At 43.0% G+C, this 25038-nt stretch overlaps 1 protein-coding gene across 2 annotated transcripts; it reads left to right on the forward strand.

Moving 5' to 3' along the window:
* Positions 1-4947: 4947 nt before the first annotated feature.
* On the forward strand, positions 4948-23842 carry tspan1 (tetraspanin 1). Of its 2 annotated transcripts, XM_084548883.1 has the most exons (7): positions 4948-5141; positions 10052-10258; positions 11616-11690; positions 19530-19628; positions 21014-21157; positions 22476-22559; positions 22659-23842. In XM_084548883.1, exons 1-7 carry the CDS (start codon positions 5085-5087, stop codon positions 22716-22718), a joined length of 726 nt encoding a protein of 241 aa, XP_084405009.1. In that variant the 5' UTR covers positions 4948-5084; the 3' UTR covers positions 22719-23842. The 2 variants fall into 2 exon arrangements, with proteins under 2 accessions (XP_084405009.1, XP_084405008.1); XM_084548882.1 differs by lacking the exons at positions 22476-22559; positions 22659-23842 and having other exon boundaries at positions 21014-22425.
* The last annotated feature ends 1196 nt before the right edge of the window (positions 23843-25038 follow it).

The raw sequence follows: 25038 nt of genomic DNA on the forward strand, positions 1-25038 counted from the left end.
TCAAAGGAATACTGTAGTTTATATCAGGTTCCATAGTGTGAAACTAAAGGTATGAACCCGGGTGAATAACATGTCTATCTATCAATAATGACTGCAACATTTAGTGCTTTAAAGGTCACATTTGTATTTGATGGGATTCATTAGTAAGCACAAGTGTTTTATCATAAATGTTCTGACATTAACAAACCTCCAGGGAGAAGAAAACTTTACAAACAGATGAAAAAGATTTCGCAAAAGAAAAAAAAAAAAAAAAAAACATTGCCATGTGAGAGATTTTTCAATGTGGACAACAGATTAAAGCTGCTGCCGTCGGGAGATTGAAAAGGATTCCTCATTTCCAGGCTGATTCACAGAAGCTCCATCAAGGATTCTGAGAGCTTTTAATGAGCATTAAGACCATTAAACTTGCTGAGCACATACTGGCTGATATTATATCAACCTTAAAATCAAGTTAAAGGATGAATCAGTGCTCTCACGGGATTTACAAGGTATACATGTAATGGCAACAGCCCAGCAGCAGGAGATGTATAACTGTGGCAGCTGCCCTGGAGGGCCACTGATAATACTCAATCTAACCGACCTCATTAAGAAGTGCCGCGTTTTTTACCTTCTCCATCTCAGCCGGGATCTCTGCGGCCCGTCGCCACTTTCATCAGAGGTGATGAAAAAGCACCCGTCTAATCATTTCTTTTTCCACGCGTCCGCGGCCGCAGAGTGTGTGTGTGCGTGGACGGCAACGGAGATTATTAACGGTTTAATGGCTAACGAAGCCTGACAGGTGCTTCTCTGGCTGAGATTAAAGACCGGTGGGTTAATGATGGTGTGGGTGAGATTGTCATAACTCACAATAAGGCCATTAAAGGGATATTACCGAGAGAGACTTGAGCCGATACGGACTCAACTTTCCAACAAGGTGGCATTGGGCGAAGGGTTGCTGCCATTTTTCAAAAAGATATTTTTTCTTTCCTCCCCCTTTTGCCTGAAGCTCAGTAGAAATGGGTTTCAACTTAAGAGTATGAGGAAGAAACAGGCGAGGAGACAAAGGAAGACAAGAAAAGATCCTGTTGCAACTCTATTTAGCCAGAGTTTTCTAAATGAATGCTGATAAGGTTAGGGTTAGATACCTAGGGTTGTCAAATACAAATAGAATAAAAAGTTATACAAAAAATAAAAGTAAGATGTTTAAAAAGAAAGTTATCGCAATATACAGAAGTAAGAGGTTACGAATAAATTAAAGTGTCTGTGTTAAGAGTGACCAGCACTCAGCAGGAGGAGTTATAAATTTTGATGGCCACAGGCAGGAATGAGCTCCTGTGGTGTTCTGTGGTGCATTTAGGAAGGATGAGTCTATTATTAAAGGTTCTCCTTAGACTGGCCAGTGTGTTGTGGAGTGGGTGAGAGGAGTTGTCCAGGGCGGTCTTCACTCTTGCCAACAAAGAGTTGTTCGAAGAGTCCAGCTCCACCTCTACAACATCACTGGCCTTGCAGATCAGTTTGTTGAGTCTGTTAGTGTCTGCCATTCTCAGCCTGCTGCCCCTACATGCAACGGCATACAGGAGCGCACTGGCCACCACAGACTCATAGAATATCTTCAACATTGTCCGACAGATGTTGAAGGACCTCAGTCTCCTCAAAAAGTAGAGTCGACTCTGACCCTTCTTATAGAGTAGCCTCTGTGTTCTTTGACCAGTCCAGTTTATTGTGAATGTGCACTCCCAGATACTTGTAATCCTCGACAATGTCCACCTGGACCCCCCGGATGGTAACAGGGATCACCGGAGCCTTTTTCCTCCTCATGTCCACGTAGAGTTCCTTTGTCTTTGTCACAGCCTCAGCCTCCTCACCATCACTGATACATCCTACTACCATAGAGTCATCAGAAAACTTCTGACAGTGGCAGGACTCTGTCTGGTAGTTGTAGTCCATGGTGAAGATGGTGAAGAGGGAGAGGGAGAAGACTGTCACCTGTGGAGCCCCAGTGCTGCTGACAACCCTGTCTGTCTGACAAACAATGTTGCAGCCACACATACAATGGTCTTCAAGTGAGGTAGTCAACGATCTGCTCAATGACCAGTCTTCTTAGTGTTAGATACCTACGGTTAGGGTCAGATACCTAGGGTTAGGGTTAGGGTTAGGGTTAGTTACTTAAATCTAGTAGGAGCTTTGCAATGTGGCGATTACAAATAAACAGCCAATGCAACATGTCTTCCTCTGCTTCCCTGGACAAAGAGGAGCACATTCCTCTGCTCTGAAAAACACTAATGGCCAGATGAAGTTGCAGGACAACAGTCAGGAAGGACTACTCCCCTCTAGTGGTCAGTATAGGCCTCTGCGGTGCTCAGATGGAAAAGGAACAAAGAAAGAGGAGATGAACAATGGAGTCGACAGCAAAAAGCAGCAGCAGAGCCACAGGGCAGTGACACCGATTAGATGATACTAAACATGAAGCTGAGACTCACAGACAGGGTTAAAGACTCAGGGAGAGTCTCTTATGGAGCGAAGACACAGTTAAAAACAAGCATTAGCGTGGTTATATATTATGAATTCTTCTATTTGCTTGTGTTGTATTTAACATTTTTAATTTAAATGAATAAATTTGAATAAAACTCTATACCTGTATGAACATAACAGGATGGTAGTCATGTGGTAGCCACACAGCTGTTAGTGAACCAGTTAATGCAAATGCAACCTCAGTGCTCTGCATACCTACACGCTCCATCATTAAAGTTTTATGTGTTTTTTTATTTTCTATCATTTAGGGGCCCTAAATGAGTAATGTTTAAAAAAAACCCACAATAATTATACATTATTTACCAAAAGTTGGACTGCAATGTAATTTTAGAATAACAGCTTAATTAGCATGTTAACGTTAGCATATTAGCATGAAAACACGTTAGCATCAAGAGTTTGGTTAATGCACAAATAAGGCTGCACGCAAATACTAGACAGAATAGACAGATAGATTATTGATCGTGTGGGAAATTCTGCAGCTCAAAGGGAAAGAAAAACATCAGAAGCTACGTTAATATGTTCTAATTTGCCTATAAACTATAAGCACGTGCAACCAAAAAGCAAGATCACATTACGCAAAATTTTAAAGCAGTTCATGTACTTTAAGTATAAAATCACATATAATATTTATGTCACTAATAATTTAAATACATGATAACAGCATGCTGAATCTGTGCCACATATTAGAACTTTTTGGTATATTTTAGCTCTTAAGTTTACATTTTACAAAACAAGCTCTCTGTGCTACCTGCACAGCCCCAAACAGCTGACAGACATTGGTCTCTGGAGTTGGTGGAGACCAAATCAGAGGTTAAAAAAAATCAGAGGGAACATTGGACTTGAATTCACTACTTGGACCCAACATTCATCACTGGAACCGACTTTTTACTTTGAGCCGGTGCAACCAAAGTTATGAAAAGATCAGGATTTGGATTAAGGTTTGGATAAATAAAAAATGTGTTTCTTATTTCTAACTGGCAGCCAGTCAGTTTATTAACTTGGAAGTCAAACAAACAGATTCAGCTCCGGCAAAGATCTGCCAGGGCCAATCAAATCTTTTTGGTAAGACTGATGCGACGACCGACAGAGGAGTTACAGTGACGTAGTCATACACGTCATCTGTAGTTGATTCATTTACATCAAAATGGCTGCTGTCAAGGTTATATAATCTGCTTTTGTTGTACAGGATACTGACAGTGAAACAACCTGAAAGGTCAACCAGTTAACAGCTTTTAAGGCAGTTGTTCAGGATGTCACATACTTCATTGTTTTCCTTGGCTTTAGGACGATCCAGTTTCATGTAGAAGTTTTTATTTTCTTCTGTATAGGGTTGAGACGCGCCCCTTAATGAAATCCCAAAGGAGTATTACCCGACTCACAATGTGATTAGAATTCAGTCTGACTACATTAGTCTAGCAAGTTAACCATGTAAGAGTGGTCTTAAATATTCATTGATGGCTCCTTATCCAGGCTAAAGCTACAGGTCTGACAGAGCTTAGAGGTTCCATCTCCTGGATGTCAAAAGGTTTTCTTTTTGAGTCTCAAATAAGACGTAAACCTTCGAGCAACTGTTCTCAAACAGGCTTTAATCCAGGGGTGAAATGCAACACTGGATATTTTCGTGAACACGTGTACCCTACTCATCCCTGCTGTGTTTGGGATCATAACGTTGCTTTCTGTTTGTGAAAAAAATGTTAAAATGTGAAGAAAATGAGAGAAGATTTGAGGATTTTATTCATAAAACATATACCAATCAACTAATACTGTGGAACATATCACTTCTCAATCTTCATACGACGTCTCCTCGCTCAGGTTTTGAGGATTACTGTTGTCCTTTGATGGTCTGACGGGTCTACTGCAGGGGCACTGTAGGCGTCCCATCATCTCAAACATCAGTACTCCTTCAAAATATGTGACCGTGTGCCGTCAATCTGTGTCTCCCTTTACCTTGTGGGGGTCCGAGGTGCCACCTGAGCCGCTACTCAACTTCACCTGTGTCCTCCGGGACCACACCCAGTCCTATTATCGCTCCACCAGCCAGCCCGAGGAAGGGAACGCCTCAGATTTCAGCAAACAGACACTCATATTTAGACAGAGTTGTTTTTCGCTCTCTTGTCTGGAAACATCTGAGACGAAGAAGCTGATTTATATATATATATATTTTGCGTGTGTGTGTAAGTTTTCCTTTCTGGACAAAATCCAGGACACGGGCCGGTTTAAATCTTCTCTGGACATACAGAACTATTGAAGGGTAAGATTTGAGTCTAAATAAATGTGCTAGATGGAAATACTACTTCCCCCTTTCTGATTTCCCTTCCCATTTCTCCTGAAATCCTCCATTAACGGTTATCTTTACTGTTTCTCACAGCCTTGCGTGTTATCATTAGGACTCATTGTCAGCGATGTCATTTCACACTAGTTTAGCAGAGTGTAATAACACAGCCTGTGAAGAGTGGCTGAGTAGACTTTGTGTTGCTGTGTGTGTGTGTTTGTGAGAGAATAAGAGATACAAGGTCTGGGATAATGAAAGCAGAAATGCTATAATTCATCTTCTCCTTTTATTGCAGATTAAAATGGGCTGCTTCACATTCGTCAAACTGATGATGGTTTTGTTCAACATGCTTATCTTTGTGAGTATGTTTCCAATTTGATTACATGCTCGTGGTGTGTGATTAGGAGGGAGAGGCGGGTGGGAGGTGGTGGTGATGTCGATTTACTGCTCTGCATTTTTAAATGAAAAAAGTCTTGTCGTGTTAAGTTTCACCACAAAGCCTGGAGAAATCATTTCACCCCGCTCCTCCAGCGCAAACAGAGGTGTTACCTAAACATCTCGGATAAGCGAGCCAGGAGTCCAAAACGATTCTCCTTCTCCTCACCGTTGCAATTTTCATCTCATTAGCTTCAAAGCCTCTAATTTTGCCGCCTACGTCTCCGGCTTAATGTGGATAACTATAACGTGGTTTGTGTAATGGAGGGAAACTCTGGCGGTGGTAAGCTGAATTTGCCTGCCGAGTCGGGGGCCCACCTGGTGTCCCACCGTCACAGATGAGGCTCCTTGGGCCTAGTCATCGCTTTCCTCACTATTCCCATTTCTGCCCGACTGCCGCTGCTGCTGCTGCTGCTGCTGCTCAATAAATCTGGTGCAGTGTCTCTAGGAGTCGCAGCAGCGCAGTGATCATGATGTCTCTCTGAAAAGTTAGCCTGCAGAGTGGAACCGCTCTCTTCAGCTTGCTCGAACACTTCTCCCTCCGCAGCTGCATTCAGTGTGGTAGCTCTATGCTCGTCAAGGGACAATGGACATATTCATCTTCTGCAACCGCTTGTCCTTTGAAGGGTCACAGGGGGTGGTTACAGAAACTGAATGAATGATCTCATGCTTTCATGATGCAGGTTTCTCCAGTGTGTCTGCCAGTTTGGGAGGAAATGGATGGAGGAGACATGCTGCCATGGTGATTTTTCCATGAAATTATTTGTGCATAAATAGGTCCACATTTCTCCCTCAGGGAACAGGTTTTTCTTTTCTGTTTGTAATACCTTGTGTTGGAGGTGATGAAGCCATCCAAGGTTCTGACAGTTTCTGATCTGACCATGAAAGGAGCCTTTGAACCGAGTTTAATGCTGTACTTCAGCAACAAACAGCAACGTGTTTCAAACACTGAAACACGGTACGTCGCTAACAGCATGTCTCCTTGAAGGCATCCATGGTGCTGCCCTTGTACACAGTGAAGAGTGACAGAAACAGTTGTGTAACGGATGAAAGTTTGAGAGAGAAGGTCAAACCCCTGCTGAAGGAAAGTTTGATCGTTGGCTTCAGGGACAAGCAGATTTCCTAGTGACAGCATTGGAAAGGTTATTCTAGAAACTGTCTGATAATATGGAAAGGAAACAATCTGGAAACACGACCGAGATGAATGTCCTCAACAAAAATGCACATAAGACAATCAAACCAAATGGGTGGAGGCTGGGGGAGAAAGGAGGAGGTTGTAGTGCAGCAGTCAGAGTCAGAGTGAGCTCAGTTGAACCTAATGTCTCCTGACTCCACAGCTTCAGGCTAGAAACCAGGGAGTCCTGTTGATACTGTGTTTTTTTTTATTAGACTCATGGAGTGACACACAATGAACTTGTTAAGACAGCTGGTTATTGTGGGACTGGTGCATTAAAAAATAAAAATGTGCATTGTTTCTTTAAAAGAAGGAGGAAAAAACTGCAGTTTTATTTCTTAATTGGCCTGTCAGACCTCACATTAACATCCGACCTGGCTGATCTGATCACAAGTGGTCGACTTTCAGTCCCTGTGTCTCCACCTGGTCTTAATATAAATGTGTCTCCACATGCATCTCCAGCCAGCACTTGAGATCTGATCTCAGTTGATAGTAGACATGCTCAAGGAATAAAGAAATAAATGCTAATTTATGTCATATTTTATTTCATGTGACATTGTCCAAACTACTAATTCCTTACATTACATCAGGAATCTCCATCTCTTCTAATTCTAAGAATTACAAAGTCCAGATATTTTGGACTTGCTTTTCAATTACATTAATAACTGAGTAAATCCCATTAGACAGGGCTGTAGGATGGTATTTAAGACGGTTTAAATAAAAACACGTTCCTGTCATATGTCTTCGGCTTGGCAATGCTTTGGAAGGATCTAAACAAACTGGAGATTACAAGTGTCTCCACGTATCCACGGCTGTGTTCAGAGCCACAGTCGAGCACCGAGACTAAATCAGGCTGTCAGCTTCCAGTCATGTGAGCCATGAAGACGGGTTTTATTCTCCAGAAACATCTTCCTTTTTCCAGCCTTTCACAGTGAATTAATACCATGGAGGTGGGACGGGCCCCATTCTGTTATCTGCTCCCATCTCCTCTCTCCATTCACCCCCACCCTCTCTGGAGGCCGTGGCCTCCTATTCTGCAGCCTGTTATTCATTCCCTGTCCTCTGACCCTAATAGCCTATATGTTCATCTCCACAGAGAAGACACTGCTTCTTCTTCTTCTTCTTCTTCTTTCCCCCCATCCACCCACTTGTTTCATAACCTGATTTACTTTCAGTCCTTTTTCCATGTGGGTGTTAAACTGACAGGGCATCCACCTGCATATGGCACACCATCAAAGGGATTAGCCCTCCTCAAAAAAAAAAGGACAGCGTGCCAGCTATAATTACACCTGGCGAAGGATGATAGAGGCAGACATGGAGTTAGAGGGGGAATACACTTGTCGTATCATATTTAGCCATTAATGCAGTGATGGCACCGAGCGGCTTGAAGACAGACGAGAGGAGAGACCCCAGAGTGAAAGGTGGAGAAAGGCAGAAAGAATCAAGACGGGGGGTAAAAAATAGATAAGAAGAGCAGGAAAGACAAAGAAAAGAAGCAGGAGATTACTGCCGCGTGGGAGACGTCAAGGTCTGACAGGAGATGTGGAGCGTTGGTTCCTGATGGAGAGCAGAAGATGGAGGGAAGGGGAGGGGAGGGGGGCATGTGACTGCAACCAGTCTGATGGAGCCTGACGGGTGATATCAGGTTTCAAACATGGTTTCTGTAGACGAGGAGGAGGAGGAATAAAAAATCCCTCAGTGAGGCGAGTGCAGGGTGGAATACACAGAGGGGGAGGTGGGAGAGAGTAAAAGGGGTGGAAAAGAAGAAGAAGAAGAGGAGAAGGTCGGAGGTGGAGAGATGAGGAAGGAGAGGAGGGGAGCGGAGAGATAATGACAACGAGATCGGGTGATATCCAGGGTGTAATGTGAAACATGTGACACGGTTCTGGATTCAGCCGCGAGCAGGTTCTTCAGGTTTTAAAGTGAATAGATTCCATCCCTGAATGAATACTCACCCAGAGCAGTGCTTGTACCTGCTCTCAGTGTGAGGTTTAAATGAAGCTGGTTCATTTATCACCTTTATTTCAACCAGGATTCTATCTGACAGGGATTTATTCCAGAATTGAAATCATATTTTTATAATTCTCTTGTCCCGGTTTCTGTCATTTATATACTGCATGTTTAACTCAACAGATTCATGTCATATTTAGATCAGCTACTTTATTTAAACTCAGACCTTTACTACTGTCATTTACACCACTTTACTAACAAGATAGTTCACAATAAAAGCCGCCTGGGGTATAATCCGTCACTTTCCTGTAAGTTTCTTGCAGTCAGTAGTCACACTGGCTCTAGTAATAAAGAGGTGGTGGTGTAAGTCTTTCTTAATCATGCAAGCTTTTCCAGGAGGGAAAGAAACTTGGAGGTAGAAAAACAACCAGTGATTGAAACAAGTGTGAGTTCATTTTCTTCTTCTTCTACTTCTTCTGCATCTTCTTCATCTGCTTCCTCTGCTTCTTCGTCTTGTTCTTCTTCTGCATTTCTTCTTTGTCATTGTCTTCTCCTTCTGCTTTTTCTTCATCTACTTCTTCTTCTGCTTCTACTTTGTCGTCTTCTCCTGGAATGTGGACAGACTGTTCCATGTGGACAGCAACGTTGGAGACGTGGAGACATCTCGGTCGCCTTCTAATACTCTACACATTCAAATAAATTCCAAAACGTTCTATTCTGACTGAAGTTGTGAGTCATGTAAACACATATTGAGATCATTTCATTTAGCGTCCATGGAAACGGACGACAAATCTATTGATTAATGGGTTGGTTGAAGTTTTAATTTGGATGTTAAAAGGATCAGACCTTTCCAGGACACAGCCTGTTCTGGTGTGGATCAGCTGATGACAACTTTAACAAAGCAAAATCAAACAATGTGTGCACTGGAGTTTCCTAAACTTCCTAAACCAGTTAACTTAACTGGAAATGTCAAAAAGGATGCAGGGGAAGTATTTAAAATTATCTCAGGATTTGCAAAGGCGACTCTAATCATAGCTGACTGGTCATCTCATGAGTTTCTACCTGTGTTTAGTCAGTTGTTACTCATCAGTCTTTGATGGACTGGAACAGGAATAATCTTACTGTAATCCCAAAAACATCAATCATTAACAGAAGATGTTTTGTTCTACACTGCTCATGTAATACTCTTCTGCACACATCAGGACTGGCTTCATCAGCCAATACAAGACGATCACTAAATGGATTTCTGTCCGTTGTGTCTGAGCGACATTAGTGGGGAGATGAAGGCAGCAGCAGCAGAAAGCGGCAGTCATTTGGTTCAGATGGGTAAAAAGAGGCCAAGCTGTTGCTCGGCCTTGATACATAATAGGAAGCCTGAGGCAGCATCGCTCAGTCCCACAAAAAGAAATCCTCCTCTCTGAATGGAGCTGGATATTGAGGTGTCATGGTGTCATCAAGAGGTAATGGTAAGAGAGGGATAGTCATGTAATATGGCGTCTCATTTCCAAAACCTATTACCCCCTCAAGAGCTGTTGACTTGACCCCATCCAGATGACTGCCAGGCAAACAGATGATTGACGTTTCTACCCGCCGCTGTTAAGCGTAGATGACATCCCGCGAAGGCTACCTGGTCAATGTTGCACTTTTACAAATGACAGGCACATGCACAGATTTCTGCACCAATCATGTTTTTCTGGACCCTCCTGCAGCTGGGAGGCCTGACCCTGCTGGCTATGGGGATCTGGGTGAGCGTCGACGGGGGTTCCTTCCTTCGCCTCCTGGGCCCGTTCTCCAGTCACGCCATGCAGTTTGTCAACGTGGGCTTTTTCTGCATTGCCATCGGAGCCCTGCTGGTGATGCTGGGGCTCTTGGGGTGCTGTGGGGCCCACAAGGAGAGCAAGTGTCTGCTGCTCACTGTAAGTAACCCTAACCCTCTAAACCCAACATGCTAGCGCAAAGCAATTCTGCTGCATGTGTTGTAGATGTATGAACTGAATGCAAATGGAATTTTAAAGCACAGTGTCCTTTTCTGGCATCTGTCTCTAGCAGATATGTCTGATTTGTATCTTGCACTACACGGTGCATATGTCAAATAAATAGCTGCAGTGCAATTAGATTGTCCAACAACCAATCACAAATTCTCAGATAACAAATTCAACTCCACGCCGTTCAGATGTTGTGTATTACTACTCTTATTCATGACAGAGATTTTCACAAAACCGATGTTGTCATTGGTTCCACAATATTTTACCTCTAATCTCTGTCGTCAGACTTTTAAATCCAGTCAGCTTTCAGGTCTGACGGTGCTCTCTGAGTTGGAGCTTCTGTCATGTTTTGGATCTTCCTCCTTCTATGTGGACCAACGCTTATTGGTTGCAAGATTTGGAACTAGTTCTGCAAGAGGATGCAGGAAATGGAGTGTATTTAAAAAAAATACAAGCTCTGATAAAGCCACTGCACTACTTCCCTAGTGAACAACCAGGCAGAATCTGATAGTGGTTGAACATCCAGCAGCTAGAGAGACTCATTCTTCTCAGGAGTTGCAAGAAAACCAAATATTGGCACAGTCACTGTTCATGGATGGGTGACTTCTAAAGGGATCTATCAGTGAGACTGAGAAACCAACCGTGCATAAAAGCAAATAGCGGGACAATTCAGTCATCAAGCATACACTGTGTCTCATTACCCTTAAAAGAGAACCATCCTCTGACGTTATGATGTAAAACACCCCAAATGATCATGTACGAGTTCACGAGGTGCTTTCAGAAGCAGTCGCTCCACATTCAGAGTCTCACCCATCCTTGCATTTACTCCCGGTTCATCAGCAGCCCCGCTAATAACCGCGTCCACTCCACCTGCCCGCCCGCCTCATCCACATCAGCGACTGTACTGTGTGCATTACTGCGCTCATTAATGACGGGGATAACTACCTCTTAGCCCACTGCAGTGAGTCTAATGAGGAGCACAGGCAGCACATTACCCCCCGCCCCCACCCTGACACAGCCCCTATCAAGCCCACATCTCACATCCAGTTGAAGGATGACGGTGGAGTCGATCGACGAGAGAAACCGCTGTAATGGACTGAAGGGATGAAGGGATGCACCAGATCCTTCAAGCTCCGTGTCGTCTTATTGCTCGCCTGTGCACTCAGCCGAGCTCTATCGCCAGAATGTGACTGTCGCGTACATGTTATTATGGATAGTAGAATATTTTTAAATGCTTTGACCTTTTCTCCCCTTCTTCTTCTTCTTCTTCTTCTTCTTCTCCCTGTAGTTCTTCTGCGTCATCCTCATCATATTCATCGCTGAAGTGGCAGCCGGAGTCGTGGCTCTGGCCTACTCTTCATTCGTAAGTTTCCATTCACTGTAATCCCTCGCATCCCCTTCCAACACTCCTCACCAGTCCCCTTTCCTTTGTCCCTTAATTCCTCTCGTCCCTCTCCGTCTTTCTCTTTCACCCTCTCACCTCCTCGTCCCACTCTCTGGATTTTATCTCCATGTAAATTCCCCATCACAGCAGCGAGCTATCATTGAATTACTGGCTTTATGTCCGCCTCACTACATTCGGCTACTTAATGACTCCAGGATAGCCCGGGGCCGCGTGCGCTGTCTCTCACTTTGAGCAATTTATTACTCTGGAATATTGAAGCTAAAGCATTTTATATGCAAAACAGCCTATTTACATACGTGCCCCCCCACACACACCACCACACACACACACCCCCACACACACATCCACACGTGCTCCATTTCCATTTAGTGCTGCGTATAATAATTACAAGGATTTCAAATGAGCTATGTAAAAAGGAGGTTAGTGGAGAGTGGTATCCTAATAAAGAAAATAGAAAGTGGAGTTTTTATCCAGTCAGCGGATGTATCTGAGGCCCCGGGAGCAAGAGGTGTAATCTAGCCCACATCCATCTGCAGGGAGGAGCTGATGAACAGAGCAGAATGGACTCTGAAATGCTTGGGAATGTCATTTGCTTCCTCTTCTGGTAATGGTAAACCAGCAAATACATGTATACAGTGGCACTTAAACGTATTTGCAGAAAACATTTGCTTTCTACTTCTGGAGTGATCTTTGTTGGTGGACCACTCCTGTGGAGGGGAACAGTCGTCTTCAGTCTGTCTGACTGTGGATTATTTGTGGGTTCCAAACTCTTTAGAGATGGTTCTGGAACCTTTTCCAGCCTGATGAGCAACAACAACTCTTTCTCTGAGCTCCTCAGAAAGCTCCTTCGTCCACAAACATGTGTTGTGAAGATCAGACTGAGACAAATCCCTGATTTATTGAAACTAAACCAGGAACTGAACCACACCTGAGTCTCATTACATTGATGGAAACACTTCTGAACACATGGAGGCTGTCACAAGTTGATGTTGGAGGTTTTGCTGTATGTCAACATCAAATATTAAGATGTCATCTAGTGAATGGGAAAACCTTGAATAGATCTTTTTAATAACACCTTACAATGAATGTGTCACACGTATGAAGAGGGACAAGACAAACAGCACAAGAACAGAAAATACTGGGAGCAATGCTGCTGGGTAGAATCCAACTAAGTGTTATGCCCCTCTGCACCCATACCAGCATGGCAGTGGCAGTGCAAGTGTCATTGACTGGTGCATGGTCTTAATTAGCCTAATCAGGTAACTAAGACCTAACTGAGGACGCCACTGTTCAGCTGCAGTAGCTCACCAGGCCTCATTCTTTCTCTGATGTTGGTCTCCTTCGCCAACAAGTTCCCCGACAAGCCTCAATTTATGTTACGAAGCAGCTTGAGGCCCGCAACATAAAAACAGGTAAAAAGCCCAAAAGTTGGGGTCTCCTCAGGCCTTTTCAGCCATGTCTTTTATCCACACCTGCTCAGGTGTTGCTGGTTAAGGTAATTAAGCCCATGCATCAGCCATAGACACTTCCACTGCCACTGCAAGGCCAGTGGGGGTGCAGAGGGGCATAACACTAAGAGTGGTAATGGAAGATACATTGTGAATTGTGTCCCGAACGGCATAGCTTTCCACACTGAAGGCTCAGTCCTCAAAGATTTGCAGGCTGGTGTTGGGGATGCCCACAGTGTTGCCAGATAGACCTGATGGTTTCCAGCCCAAAAGCTGTTCAAAAACCACCAAAAAAAAAAGAAAAAAAGAAAGTGGACGCATGCTCGCGGCCAGAATGATCCCAAACCAGCCCAATGTTTTTACCCACAAAATAAAAATCAGAACCAGAATGGAGACCCAAGCTGTAGGGCTGCAGGTTGGGTGTACGAGGTCTGATCTTGGAGGCAGATGATACGATGATGCTTTGATATATCACCTCAGAAACAAAAAAGAAAAAAATCCTCCTCCCCCGTCTTTAACTGTGACACAAGCGCTCACAAAGGTCAGTGTAGTAGAAAGATCAAATCTGTTGAGCTTTTGGCTGCACTGACCTTTCTGACTCATGCATGATGGACATAAGACACGTGGGTGAAGTTGATTACGTGCACGTGGTTTATGATAGATATACTTCTGTGAGTCATGCAGGTCATGGTGTATGCAAAAACACAAGCCGAAACAAGGGCTGGAAATGGACTTGTTGGGTTTCTTGAAGACGTTTCGCCGCTCATGCAAGTAACTTCTTACAAAAGTTCCAAAATCCTACCTGTACCTGTACAATTTATTGGGGAAGGAAAACAGGATTAAAACAGTTTCCTCCAGCTACAGGTGATTATCTAGTCGTTAACAGGGCAGCTTCAGGTGGACAACACCCACAGATGTTCCTTTTTAAGCCCCAACTCCCCAATGTCTCCAAGAAACTCTACAAGTCCTGTTTTTGGGGACAGATTTTTGGAAACAAGTTCAAAAATATACGCTGCAATGCGGTTGTGTTGTCCTGTTTTGGGACACGATGAATGCTTTCTCACTCATAACGGCCAGCTGTACATCTAACTTGTCTTTGTCTGGGTTGTCCAGTGTATTTTATTCCTGATCCTGAGTGTGTCAGCTCTCGCACAAAGGAGCTATGGCCACAGTGTGTGTGTGTTTTTCTTTTTGTGTCCTTGGAGGCTGAGCTGAAAGCACCGCTACCGCTGCTGCTGCTGCTGCTACGTTGAAACGAATCTGCCCCATCTCTCACTTGTCATTTACAAAAGCGCCACTGAGCAAAGCGAGCAATGTGAACGGCATCTGGCGGAGGTGTGGAGGGGGGGAGGCAAATGAGCGACAGCAGAGAGAAAGAGTGAGAGGGGAAGAAAGAAAGGGGGTGCCAGCTATTGTCTAAAGCCCCGTGAAATGTAAGGCATAACTCAGAGATTCATCTTCTTAAAGAGATCATAGATATAGTTTAGAGTCAATTTAACTGCGCCGCTTGTTAGCTTTAGCATCATCTGTTCATTACAAAACACAAAGAACGTCATCAGCTCCAGCACGGATATGAGAGGTGTGAGACCAGCTGTCCATCTCCTGCTTTTGATAAGACACAGTAAACACAATGGCGCCGGAATAATGAATATGGGCCATATACATCTAATATGCATATATATGGCCGCCTCTGTCAATAAGTAAGAGAGAGAGGCGTAGGCAATGGGAGGAGGCGATAAATAAAAGCGTTGATCTATTCTCTTCTGCTTATCTGCAGCATAAATCTGCCTTTTGGCCGCCGGGTCTCTGCAGCTCATCCAACCAAAGAGCCAATAACTTTCAGGTGGTTGGAATAACTGAGATTTAATAAGCAATTCCAGCAGGCATTATGAGCGGCCGTCAGTGGTTGGGGTTGTTCTTCCTCTGCAAAGTGATTCAGAAGTGACCACAGTGGAGATTTATTACCACTGGGGTGGGGTGGGGGGGGCTGAAATGAACTTCACAGTGGATTAATGAAAGAGATGCAATGTGGCGTTTAATGAATTATGCCAACAGTTGTGTACAGTCCCAATCCAATGGAGATTACTGCTCGCTTTAATTTCTTATCAATAACAGAAAATATTATCACGTAATGTGGGATGATTAACTCTAAGCATTATTTCTGCACTAATCAATATTTTTATATTACTAATGGAAAAAAATGACTGTGCACGGGAAGGGAGTCTCTTGTGACAAACCCAGAGAGAATTATCACCTGACTCCACACGTCATTTCAGCTCTATGGAGCATTTTAGGATCCTAAAGCTCATTGGTTTGGTTTTACAGTGCCTCACGCTACGGTTTTATTTCCTTCCCAGCAGCGGCATGGAGGTATTTTATTAAACAAGCTCAGAGACGACAACAGCTGTCCCATAAATCAGTTCTTTGTCTTATGAAAGGGAATGAATGCTGTTCTTAGATCCAGTGGAACCCAACAGGACTCCAAAGAACATCTGCTTGACCTTTTGGCCAAAAACTAAAAGAAGTGACACTGACACAGCTGTCCTAAAGACATTTCCAGAATCCTCAAAGGCTTTTTCCACCCATCAGGATAAAAACGTTCGGCTGCACGACAATAGTTTCCCAACGAACAGAGATGATAGCTGAAAACTACGTCTTCTTGCTCAGTTTGTATGACGTAAACCACCTGATTAAAGTTTTCTGTGGAAACGAGTACAACATTGACACGTCGTCATATTTCAAGCCCATACGGTGAACTTGTTTTTAAATAGTTTCTCGTACTCATTCTCTTTCAACTCTGGTTTTGGTCTCCACCATCACCTGAAGCAAATGCTTAGCTCTAAAGAGGCAGATAACGTTCACCAGTTAATGTACAACGACTACAATAAAAAAAGAACCAGTTCTATTCCCACAACACCGGTTACTAGGAGCTACTTTGATTAAACCAGTCCACATGGGGAAGAAGCCAAATTGTAGCAGAACGATTTTATCAGACATTGTAAAAATCATATATTAGATTTATTCATAACATGACTTAATATGAAGATTTTACATTTACTTCAGTAAAAGACACAGAGTTCCTTGAGACAATTATAGATGTAGGAAAGGAGTATGTGCAGGACAAATGGAGAAAAATAATAAAAAGTGTAGTTGCGTAATCTTACAACCAATCAGATCAGTGCAGTACGTGATAAAGGAATCTAAACAGATTGCATCTCGGACGGCAGGAAATTGGTCCATCACTGTTTTTCTCTTTCAGAAAAAAATCCAACCAAGGATGAGCGTTAGCGTTCATTCATCAGGTCGTACTACTACTACTACTACTACTACTATGGAACAGGTCAAATTTAGATTAGAATTGTTCAAATCATAGACTGTAGAAACAAAATAATAAATGGACGACACGTCTCCACTGATGCTAGTATCCCAGCATCAAATAACTAAAACTAAACTTCACTTCTCCAACATACATTAACTATTTAAAATGATAGAAACCATCCTTGTATTTTAGTGTTTTAGTTAGTCCCAAGTCCCACCGACTAACATGGAAGGGGGCGGGGCTTATGACCTATACTGCAGCCAGCCACCAGGGGGAGCTCCACATGCTTTGGCTTCATTTTAGAGGAGAGGTCATGGCGTCCACTTTTCTTCCAGACTATGGTTCAAATGGGTCATAAATTGTTAAACAGGGTAGAAATCCTCCGTACTCAGCTTGAGATATATATAAAGAAATAAAAGATGATTTAATGACTGAATGAAAACCTCAAAACAGCTGTAAATCTCTTTGTAAAGGTTATCAGGTATTTTTCAGCACAGACTTCGCTCTGTGACTTGAGTCCAGTGACGATATAATAAATGAGTTTCTAGTCACACTTCACTTTTTTTCTCTTTATTGCTTTTTACTGATAAGAACAATAAGTAATTAGCAGCGAGCGAAACGCCGCCGTGGAAGATATTGATGCTTATTTTCAAAACCAGCAATGCACCGTGAAGCAACAAGAGATCGATACCATGTGAAGATTTTTATCATGTGTGTAAAATGTGTTCACTCCACTGTACATTGATAGATGTGTTATCGCCTCTCGTTCCCTGAGCAGTGTGTTACTGTGGGCTTTGTCCTGGCCTTCCTCTGTGTGTGTGTGTGTGTGTGTGTGTGTGTGTGGGTTTGGTGGAGCCCACATTAGTGTGTACGCATGTGTGTGTGTGTTTAACGGGACGTGGCGAGGCAGGCGCCTGGCCCGAGTGACAGTGATGAATTAGCCGCCTGGTAATAACCCTCCCTGATCTTAGCCACTCTCTCAGCTTCTTGGGGGGGCACTTTTAATTGTGGCATGTATCCCAGCGTCCCCTCGGGCATCTCCTGCGACTGCCCCCCCCCCGCCCCCCTTCCCTGTACAAGAGCTCACACAGCATCCCCACAGAAGGTAAACTGCACATACAGTCAACCAGGCACCCTCCCTCCTCATCAAATGGGTCTTTGTGTGCCTGGACGCGATGGGATTATTAATCAAAAAAGAAAAAACAGACTGCAGAGAGGAAGCATGTGGGGGGGGGGGGGGGCTAACCTGTGCACTCATGAAGGAATTCTCCACAACAAAAGATTCTGCACGGCCTAAAACCTAACCCATTTTTTTTTTTTTTTGCACTTTGGGTAAACATGAATTTCAGACAAAATGTGTCCTGGCTGAAGCCATCAGGAGCATCAATATATATGTAAATGTCCCTCAGTTTACGACTATAAAAAAAGGAGAAGAAGAAGAATGGAGAATAATGGCTCGGCCGTTTTTTTGATTTATTTTCATTTTTTCCAGGTGCCAGGCCGGCGCTGTTTATTTCCCAGGTGCTTTTGTGCGAGAAGAGATTTATTTAATTTCTGATGAATAGGTGGCTCCCGGAGAATTACCGTTCCTGCCCATGAAATCAGCCGCGGTGTTTTATTTTCTACGCTCCTCGGTGTCTGTGCTTATATGTGAGGCTTTGACAGTAAAAGCTCTGCCGGCACAGGAAGACATTTACATATAAAGGTGTCTCATCTTCTCAGTGCATCATAAAAAAAAGAGAGGCTGCATGAAGTGCTGATCCTGTTGGATCCTGTTATCTTTGATGGTAAGTGTTTCAGAAATTAAGCGTATTTTGGTCAGTTTATTTATTTTTTGACAGAGGAAAGTGGACGGTGATCACATTTAAGAAATAAAAGGTTAAGGAACTTTTGAGCTTTGGGACGTTTTGAGAGGCCAGCACAATTGACCCTCTGTTGGTCTGCTGACCACCAATCAGAGTTCCTTCCCATTATAAAGTACTGACCTCCTGTGTTACTGTTGCTAGCTTAGTCAAGTCAAAGTTTATTTCTAAAGCACATTTAAAAACAGTTGAACCAAAGTGCTGTACAAGCAGAACAGATAGAAATAAATCAACCATCCCTGTTAAATTTAAATATGAGCTAAACCAAAGCGTTTCTAGACAAGAAGGAGCTACCTGTAGGTAAATGTATTAACCACAACCCTCCCCACCACATGTTTGTAACCAAACTTAAGAAAGCAGCAGCAAAGACCAACAAAATACAGAACATGACCAGACTGCAGCTCCTCAGAGAGAGAGAGCTGGAGTCTCTCCAGGGCTGCTGCTGCTCTTATAGAAGGCCCTGAACAGAGATTGACCAATGAGCAGCCCAGCTTCATCACACAGGTGAACCCAATCCATGAGCCGTTACCTGAGGAGAACAGGAAGGAGGGGGAAGACAGACAGAGAGAGAGAGAGAGAGGACACGAACACAGACACAGATACAACCAGGGTGTCCCCTCCAACCTGTATGGGTCCAGTCCCATAGGAAAAGCTGAAATTCTGCTCGAATACAGTCGTACAGTCAACACACACATGGGTAGATTAGAGGACACAAACTGAAAACTGGTGGAAAAAAATATTTTTCATATAATATTTTACACTAGGAATGGACCCCACATGACTATTATTTGTCCAACCTAGCAACAGCAACAGCAACAGAGGAAGCTGGGACTTGACTTGGTCAGCAGACCAATCAGAAGGCCAACACAGGCTCAATGAAGAGAGTGGAGACAGGAGGACATTTCTTCGAAAGGACAATTTTCAACTGTAAGGACATACTGGACTATTTAGAAAGTGTTTGTAAAGTGCCCAAAGTTACAAACATTTACATTTAAATTTATTTAAAATTTTTGGTAAAGGTTATTTAGGCAATTGAGACATTTAAGGACATTTGTGAGAAGGTTGTCTTTGTCCAGTGCTCACTTTCTTTTTTTTAATTTTTTTTTTCATGGATGAAGTTGAAATTCGATTTAAGGGAATGTTTCTGTTTTTTATTTTCCTTCCACAGGCTGAGGGGATCCTTAAAGCGTGGGCGACTCCTGCTTTACAGAATGATTACGGCCGTGATCCTGTGGTCACTAAGATCTGGAACATCACCATGACAGAGGTACTGTGTGTCTTTAGTACTGTATGCTCTCATACTGTTTCTAAGTACATGTCAACCTTAAATTAACACTTGCATTTTGAATGCATATACACTCTGAGCTATGAGATGAATATCAACTGCGTGTAAGATGCAGCCCTTTTAACCCCTAGTGTCTGAAAAATGTAGAGGCAATTTGCAAGGGTTCAAAGGTAACTGTACGTTCAGCTACCAAGTGTTTCTTGGGCCTCCGTGTGTCCTTGAAGATGAGGCTCAAAGAGAACTCAGAGACGTAGTTGGTTTGTCGGATTGATTCTGAGAAAAACTAACAAACCCAGAGAAACGAGGCTTTAGTCTGAGGAGAACAATCCTGAATGTGTGGTGAAGAAAGACAGTTTGAGACGAGATGTTTCCTTGACAAGAGAACACAACATGACCTCAGAGGATTTACCACTAGTGAAAGAAAGGCCAGGCTGCAGCTCACAAAACATAAAACAAGATTCTATGGAAACACAGACTGAATCAAAATGATGGAAAAAGAACACACTGCATTCTGCACATTGGAGGATATTTCATCATCCAGCAAAACAGTAATCCTTAAAATACAGCCAGAGACGTGGCTCTTGATCTTTGATTTGCACTAAAAACATAATTGACAACCCGTAACTGTCTAGAGTCTTAGAAGATGAACCAAGATGTCTCCACGTCTCCATTGTCTCTGTCCACATGGATTCCATCTTGGTTCATCTTGTTTTTCTACCTCCATGGTTCTGTCCCTCCTGGAAACTCCTTACCTGATGTTTACCCCGGTTCGGTTTCAACCAAACCAGACCAACAGACAAAAAATACCTGTGCACATGGTGGTATGGTATGCTGGGTGTCTGTACATTGCTGAAAACACTGAGCAGCAATAATAAAACAGTGGAAACAAACGGTCTGTGGATAAAGTTTAACTCTACATTGTTCATAAAAGTCTGCCGGGTTTTGTTACAAAGTTCAGCTCAACACACGTAACACAGGCAGCTTTCTTTTCTCATCTTACCTCTCAGCGCAAAAGAAAGGTAACAATAGTTGGGTTTGAAACGTTAGTGTCAGACCTTGAGTTGTGACAATAAAGTCTATTTTCCCAGTAACACCTCAATATATCAAGCTTAACAACTATTGGTGGAATGAAATTTAGTTCATAGCTGTCAGAGCTTTAAGCATTTCAAAGAAATGTGGAGCCTCAGAAATGTTGCCATTGTTACTTGACAGTATTCACACTTTTCAGTGATTGAATTCATTTCCTCAATGCTTCGCTGATTCATGTGAACAGAAATGCACGACAATACAAAGCAACATAAGAACCAACCTGTCTTGTACTGATGGAACTTTTCTTCACCTGATGTGTGTTTGTGTCTTTCACCCAGCTGGAATGCTGTGGTTTCAACAACCATACAGATTTTGTGGGCTCCAACTTTGAGGAGGAGAACGGGGGCAACCTGCCACCGAGCTGCTGCCGGACCAGCATCGCCCCCTGCAGCCCGGCCGCTGCTCAGCGCAGTGCTGTGCAGGTGAGGTGTCCATGTGGTGAACAAAAACATCAGGGAACGCCGCTGAATCACGTGCAATGCAATTTAAAAGCAGTGCAAGATCGTATTAGTGTTAACCAGGCGTGCCTAATAAACCGCCAGTCGAGTAAGTTAATCAGAGTCTACAGGTCTGTGAAGCTGTGTTTGAGCAGAGCAGTGCTTTGAGTTAAATAACATCAGGGTTTTAACATGGAGGCAATAATCTGAGGAAGTTTAACAGCTGGGTCTGTGGAGGTGCCGTCACTGGAGCAGAGGGAAAAGATCAGTGGGGAGAGGATACAGCCCTGAGGAGCACCGCCGCTCAGTGTTGACAGAAAGGAAATGAAGAAATATCGTTTTAAAATGATCGTATATTGACCCAAACTATCGTACTGTACTGAAACAACTTGAAAGAAGTCAGTGCATTTAAAATCAAATCTTTTCTATGTGCCTGTAGCTGCAATAATCTAAGGAATAAACACGGAGGCTGGAGCTACACCTGTGTGCAAAAACCAACAAACAACGTATTTCAGTTGTGTCCAAAAAGGAATAAGACTACACAGAAACCAACAATTAAACCAAATCTTGACCTAAATCAAAATATTCTAGCTTTATATTCTAATGATTTGATTCCTTTCTAGTAGCGACTGTTCAGCAAAAGCTCTGCCTTTACTTAATAACTCCTCTTTTGACTGAACGTCCAGTTTTGAGAATTACATACACAATCTTCCATCCATTTTTGGCATTCAGTCAAAGAACACATAAAATTGATTGGACAGCGGCTGTGCAATTGACTCAGCGTAGAAGAAGAACAACAGCAGAACAAGCATGAACCTGAGGCTCACTAGCGCCCTCCTCAGTAAGGCAGAAGTACTGGCTGGTTCATCTCGTGCTGTTTCAGTGCGGTTGCAGCGTGGGGAGGTCAGGGGATCCCCAAAATGATTACAATTCACCACGAAGGGGAAACAAATGGTGACGCCCAATTTAACTGCAATCCAATACATTTGGTACAAACTTTGAACTCAAAACCACGAAAGCTGCTCCAGATGCAAGCTGGAGAAATATCAGGGGATCGACCAAGGCCACAAAGAATCATTTGGTCTGGGGACCATGAATATCATGTCATGCAATAGTTGACATTCTGTACAAACAGTGTGGATTGACTCAACACTGATTTAGGGATCATTTAGGGATTGCTCAGCCAGTCATCACTCTGCAACACATTGATGATCTTGTCTTTGTCCATTGGCATTGCCGACATTTGTTGACCACTGAGAGCATCATGTCACACTTTGTTTTGGACAAAAACTTTTCTCCTCAGGGATGTTTTAAACATATCCTGGAGACCCTCAAAGAGCACGCCAACATCGTAGGAGGCATCGCAGCAGGAGTTGGAGTGTTAGAGGTAAAAATGAATAAAATAAAAATACACTGAAGGTTGAGAAGAAGTTTAAATTCACATTTTCTAGTGTCTTGTTTGCGTTGGGCGTTTCTGTTCCTCCAGATCGCCGCCATGACTGTGTCCATGTACCTGTACTGTCGCCTGGACAAGAGAGGGGACTGAGTCACAACGGGGCAGGCGCCACAATGACGGATTATGGGATGTGGTTTTTAAATCAAAATGATTTTACAAGGTGTCGTTGCTGAGTCACTTATATTCTCCTTTATTTGTGATTTTCTTTCAGGGAAATATATAGTTTTACTGTGAAGTTGTTTTTACGGTGCAAAAAAATAAATAGGTTTCTGTTACATGTAGTAAAACATATGTTATTGTTGTTTTTAAGAGTGTAAATACCTCATATTTCAAATGTTTATAACGTGCATTTAATTCTTTATAAATCATCCTCTGAACTCCTTTATGGATGGCAATGCTTTCTGTAGGCTTTTAGTCACTTCTAAATCATCTTGTTTTTGGCTTTATCTAAAATGTCTCCCTGCTTGGACGACCTCCTCTTCCAGCCGATGCAAAGTTACTTTAAGATTTTAAAAACCAACTGTATACTATTTTCTCAGCACCAAACAGCTACAACTTATAACCAGCTGAGTTGAATATCCAGCAGCTAAAGAGCGACAGAATGAGTTGAAACCAACAGGTTTTTTTCCAGACAAAGGTTGGATGGATGCCTGAAGTGGAAGTCCAGGGTCTACCAGTGAGTTACTTAGACCAGAAGTTTTCTTTTTAATTCAGTCTTATATGAATGGCAGTTAAGCTAAGAGTTGTTTTTAATCATGACTGAAAACGGATGCATCATGTGATGAAAATGTACTTATAATAATCTACACAATCATTTATCCTTGTATTCTACTTTAGATGAGTATAGTACTGCGGGATGTACAGAGAGTGTCAGGGTAGACTAGACAAGAGGAATTGATGAAGTCCTTGGTGCTGTTGTACATTCCTCTTGTTTACATTGAGAGCCTGTAAGTACTGCTGATGCTTTGGAGCAGCCAGAGACACTCTCACCATCTCTCCTCCTGCAATAAAACCCTAAAAGACACTGAAGGCATCCAGTCTCTTTGTTTCTTATCTCTGTGTTGAATGAAGCTGAAGACTTTCGTTTCCACAACAATCACTAAACCGGTTTAAAGGTTCGGCCTCAAAATTAAATGTGCCGAGTTCTGCTCATGGTTTATTCTTGCAACCATCACCTTCGTGCTTGCTCTGGGTTCTACAAAGCGTATTGAGATCATCTGTATTGCTATAATTATCTAAAATGTAGTTCAATTTAGATGCAAAAAACACCACAAACCCAACACAAAGTGCTTGCACAATGGCTACAAAATGACCAAAATTACCACAACGGATGCAAAACATTTGCAGAAGAGCACAAACACCAAACAGAGATGTTTAATGGCCACAAGGATACACAGAGTAACCACAAACAGACAAACAGAGACTCTATCACCAGGTTCAGGTGCAAAAAGAATCACAAAAAGACCAAAGTGGGCCAAAAGGTAGATGCAAAACATTCACAAGGAGACATCAAAACGACCACAATAAGACCAAGATCATACAAAAGACATATGAAACAACCTCAATACACTAAAACCATCACAAAGAGATGCAAAATGACGACAGAGACGCAGGAGCATGGAGCTCAGAGGCTCACCGTTTCATAACCTCTACATGTTATTTCATCCCTGTTTTCTTTGAAATGACATAAAGCCCGTCCATGTGAAAGTAAAGCAGCAGGGCTCAGCACATCTGCATCTTTTGTCCTGTGTACCGTACAGGTCACTCATATTCCATCTCTCGCCCTTGAAGGTGACACAAGGCTGAGTAAACACTAACCAACAAAAGGTCCAGACAACAGACACACTGGAGGAGGAGCGTCGTTCAGATGAGCGGCAGCTTATATCCACTGCTCCTCCACAAGCAGCCGGAGGCCTCGTTAACTGGTGCTGTGTGACAGAAGAGATTAAAAGACGAATAAAACCTAAAGCCTGAGTCCTTCTTCCTGCTATTTGTATGTTCATCCACTGTCAAATGCTGCTCCATCCAAGTCCATCCCAAGTGTTTGTCCTCGTTTTCCTCGAAGATGAAGAAGAAAGAAGAGCTTTAGAGACACTACTCGTCTTCTTTTGACAGGACATCTGCTTGCTGTAGTTTTTCTATTAAGTAAACTTTGTAACTGTGGTAACCTGGAAGCCAGACTTGCTTCCCCGGCTACGCATTTCGTTTGTCAGTAAGTAGAGTGGTTGGTCCATGAACCAGAGGGTTAGAGGTTTGATCTCCAGAGTGGCTCCTAGTCACTGTGACTGTGAACCAAAAGGTAGATAAGACTTATATTAATAGTAGACCCTTCAAAGTCCGTTTAGATCCCACATGAGGAAAGTCTTTCCCTGTATTTTGACCCAGACAGTAGTGTGTACTCTCGGAGCAG

Source organism: Chelon labrosus, assembly GCF_963514085.1.
Source record: "Chelon labrosus genome assembly, chromosome: 7".
Lineage (NCBI taxonomy): Eukaryota > Metazoa > Chordata > Actinopteri > Mugiliformes > Mugilidae > Chelon > Chelon labrosus.